The sequence below is a fragment of the Mustela lutreola genome, chromosome X (genome assembly GCF_030435805.1).
Source record: "Mustela lutreola isolate mMusLut2 chromosome X, mMusLut2.pri, whole genome shotgun sequence".
Classification (NCBI taxonomy): Eukaryota; Metazoa; Chordata; class Mammalia; order Carnivora; family Mustelidae; genus Mustela; species Mustela lutreola.
In genome coordinates this window covers 110,563,102-110,566,457 of record NC_081308.1, presented here as the reverse complement: position 1 = coordinate 110,566,457, position 3,356 = coordinate 110,563,102, and the positions used below count along the sequence as shown (strand labels likewise).

The window sequence follows — 3,356 nt, the reverse complement described above, 5'->3', positions numbered from 1 at the left end:
ACTTCAGCAGTTTGAATGATGTCCACTTGCATTGTGAGTTTAATTTTCCTTACTCACTTTACCAATTTAAATGCTAGTCTTTACTAGAAATATCTTCAGGGATACACTCAGAAATGATGTTGTACAAGCTATCTGGTCATCCCTTAGCCAAGTCAAGTTAACATAAATTTAACCATCACAATGTTACTATCAGGTTCTTTCTTTTATTAGTGTCTGTTAATACTTGCTTTATGTATTTTGGTGATCCTATGTTGGATACATAGATATTTATAATTGGTATGTCCCTTTGTTGGATTGATTCCTTCATCATTATGTATGTACATATTTGTCTCTTGCTACAGTCTTTGTTTTAAAGTCATTTTGTCTGATATAAGTATGACTACACCAGCCAAAAGCTAGGTTTTTTTAAAGTTCAAAGTAGAGAGAATATTATTACTGACATTATGTAGATACATGAAGATTATAAACAAATACTTTGAACAATGGTATGCTGTAAGATAGGTAAATAAAATGTATTATATCCAAACAGTGGAAGGACCTGGAAGATGATATCCTAAATTAATTAAGTCAGACACAAAAAGCCTCATATTACATGCCTCCATTTATATGAAAATGGTAGAATTAATTTATAGAGACAGGAAATATATTAGTAATATTTAGTGCTCAGGAGGACAGTCTAAAGAGGGTGATAGCCGAAGGACACTGGGTTTCTTTTCCAGATATGTAAAATATTCTAAACTTGACTTTTGTAATGTTTGCATATATCAGCGAATATACCAAAAATATGGGAATGCATACTATAAATGGGTGAATGCATTATTTGTGAAATTTATCTCAGAAAAAGCTGGTAAAAACAAGAAACACTTATGGGAGGTAATAAAAGATAGTTTTCTGAGCTCCTCTGAAACGGGATTAAGGGCATCCACATTCCAGTCTGAGCCTGTGTCTTGTGGTTACTTCTACCCCCTAGCAAAGGGAAGGGTATTTTTTAATCATCCACTCACAAAAAGTTAATTCTGCACATAAGTCATTTTTCTGGAAGAAGCCCATGGTTTAGCTGCTTCAAGTTGGTTCTAAGAGTAGGCCTTTGATTCAGTTTCATAGACATAAGCTCTCCCTGGGTATGGTCTGTCTTTCTCTTTTACATGTTTCTCCAAGCTAGGAGTATTGGTGGCTCAAAGACCCCACCCCTTAAAATCCCTTTGTTGCTCTATGGGGATAATTGTTGCCTTGGCTAGATTGTTACATAGGGGGCAATCATCACTGAAATTGCCACAGTGGGGCGTGGGCTGCCTTAAAGGGGAGAAGATTCATGGGTTGAAGATGGGGTATTCTGGGGGGTTATGGACAGTCTGCTAGGTCCTCCTGAGTGTCAGGACAACCTTTGAGATCTTTGAGAACTTTGGATGCCTGTTGTTTTAAAGCTTCCATAGGTGCCTGTTGTCATATAAGGTGGCAAAGTGGTTTTTATTTTGTTGAAGTTTGGAAGAACATGCTGCAGACATGTTTAACCCATATGTATTAGATATTCCAGCTGTAATTTTTGACAATGGATCAGGACTCTGCAAAGCAGGCCTGTCTGGAGAGATTGGACCCCGTCATGTCATCAGTTCTGTCGTGGGACATCCTAAATTCAACAAGACATTATCAGAAGCCACTAAAAAAAAGTACCTTGTGGGAGAAAAAGCCCTATATAAATATGAGGCCTTGCATTTGCACTACCCCATTGAGCGTGGACTAGTAACAGGATGGGATGATATGGAAAAACTCTGGAAGTATCTTTTTGAGTGGGAGCTAGGAGTAAAACCCTGTCAACAACCTGTGCTCATGACTGAGCCCTCCTTGAACCCAAGGGAGACACGAGAGAAGATGACAGAAGTGATGTTTGAGACCTTCAATGTGCCTGCTTTCTACCTGTCCAATCATGCAGTGGTAGCTCTATATGCCTCTGCTTCAGTCACAGGATTAGTGGTGGACAGTGGAGATGGTGTCACTTCCACTGTCCCTATCTTTGAGGGTTATTCCCTGCCTCATGCTGTCACTAAGCTCTATGTGGCAGGAAGGGACATCACAGAGCACCTCACTCGGTTCCTCCTTGCTAGTGGAAGTAGTTTCCCTTGTATACTCAATAAAGCCTTAGTGGGTGACATCAAAGAGAAGTTGTGCTATGTGGCTTTGGAACCAGAGAAAGAGCTATGTAAGAGGCCAGAAGAGGTTCTGAGAGAATACAGACTGCCAGATGGGAATGTTATCTACATTGGAGACCAGCTACATCAGGTGCCTGAAATTCTTTTTGCACCTGACCAGCTGGGTATCCACAACCCAGGACTATCCAAAATGGTGTCCAGCAGCATCATGAAGTGTGACACTGACATCCAAAAGAATCTTTTTGCAGAAATTGTGCTGTCTGGGGGTACAACTCTTTTCCCTGGGCTTGAGGAAAGACTTATGAAAGAACTGGAACAGCTGGCTTCCCTGGGAACTCCCATAAAGATCACAGCTTCTCCTGATAGATGTTTCTCTGCATGGATAGGTGCATCCATTGTGACCTCTCTGAGCAGTTTCAAGCAGATGTGGATCACTTCTGCAGATTTCATGGAATTTGGGGCATATGTTGTTCAGAGAAGATGCTTTTAAGGAATCCAGAGCACAAGGGATGGCTTAAAGTGTCAGATCACTGCTTGAAGTGTCAGATCTTGTGTAAGGAGACATCTTCCCTTGGACTTTGACATGGTGTTTGATAAAATTGATATGCCATTTCCGTTTCAGTTCATTTTTGGTGTCAGCAGAGTAATTTCTGATGCAGGTAATGAATTATTTTAAGTGGTTCTATTCTACCTTTTCTGTCTTAAGAATATTGTTAGTTGTTTTCTCCAGAGAAATCCTTTGTTTATTTGTTGGGGTTGTGTCTACATACAGAGTTTATAGTTAAAGCAGGTCCTTGAGCCTCATGTGCAGAAGCTTGACTCAGTAGGATCCCTGGGCCTTCATTTTAATCAAGTATCTTGGATATTTTTGACAGATCTAGTGCTAAGGTAAGAAAAAAATCACCAAAGTAAGTGGGAGAAGTGGAGGGGAATTAAGTAAACAAACAAACAAAAAAAAAAACAAAAAACAAACAAACAAACAAAAAAACCCACTACCCTATTAGGGCTCAACAGAACCTTTCACTCAATTGATGCTTTATTAGTAAAATAGAGCTTTCTGCTGTTTTCAGAGGTTAGGCAGCTAAACAGTATGAAGCTGTTTTCCTTGGCAAAGTGGAGAAATGTGAACAGAGATCACTATTTGATTAATGTTCTCTAAGCTCAAGCCCTTACTCCCAACTGGAGAATTAAGAATCAAGAATGCTACAT

The 3,356-nt window shown here is 39.6% G+C and overlaps 1 protein-coding gene across 1 annotated transcript; it reads left to right on the top strand.

The window, feature by feature from the left end:
- The first annotated feature begins 1,322 nt into the window (after nt 1-1,322).
- ACTRT1 (actin related protein T1) lies at nt 1,323-2,734 on the top strand. The gene has a single exon (XM_059158056.1). It carries the CDS (start codon nt 1,504-1,506, stop codon nt 2,635-2,637), a length of 1,134 nt encoding a protein of 377 aa, XP_059014039.1. The 5' UTR covers nt 1,323-1,503; the 3' UTR covers nt 2,638-2,734.
- The last annotated feature ends 622 nt before the right edge of the window (nt 2,735-3,356 follow it).

Coding starts and splice junctions, on each gene's coding strand:
- ACTRT1 (XM_059158056.1), top strand. CDS start 1,504: ATGTTTAACCCATATGTATTAGATATTCCAGCTGTAATTTTTGACAAT.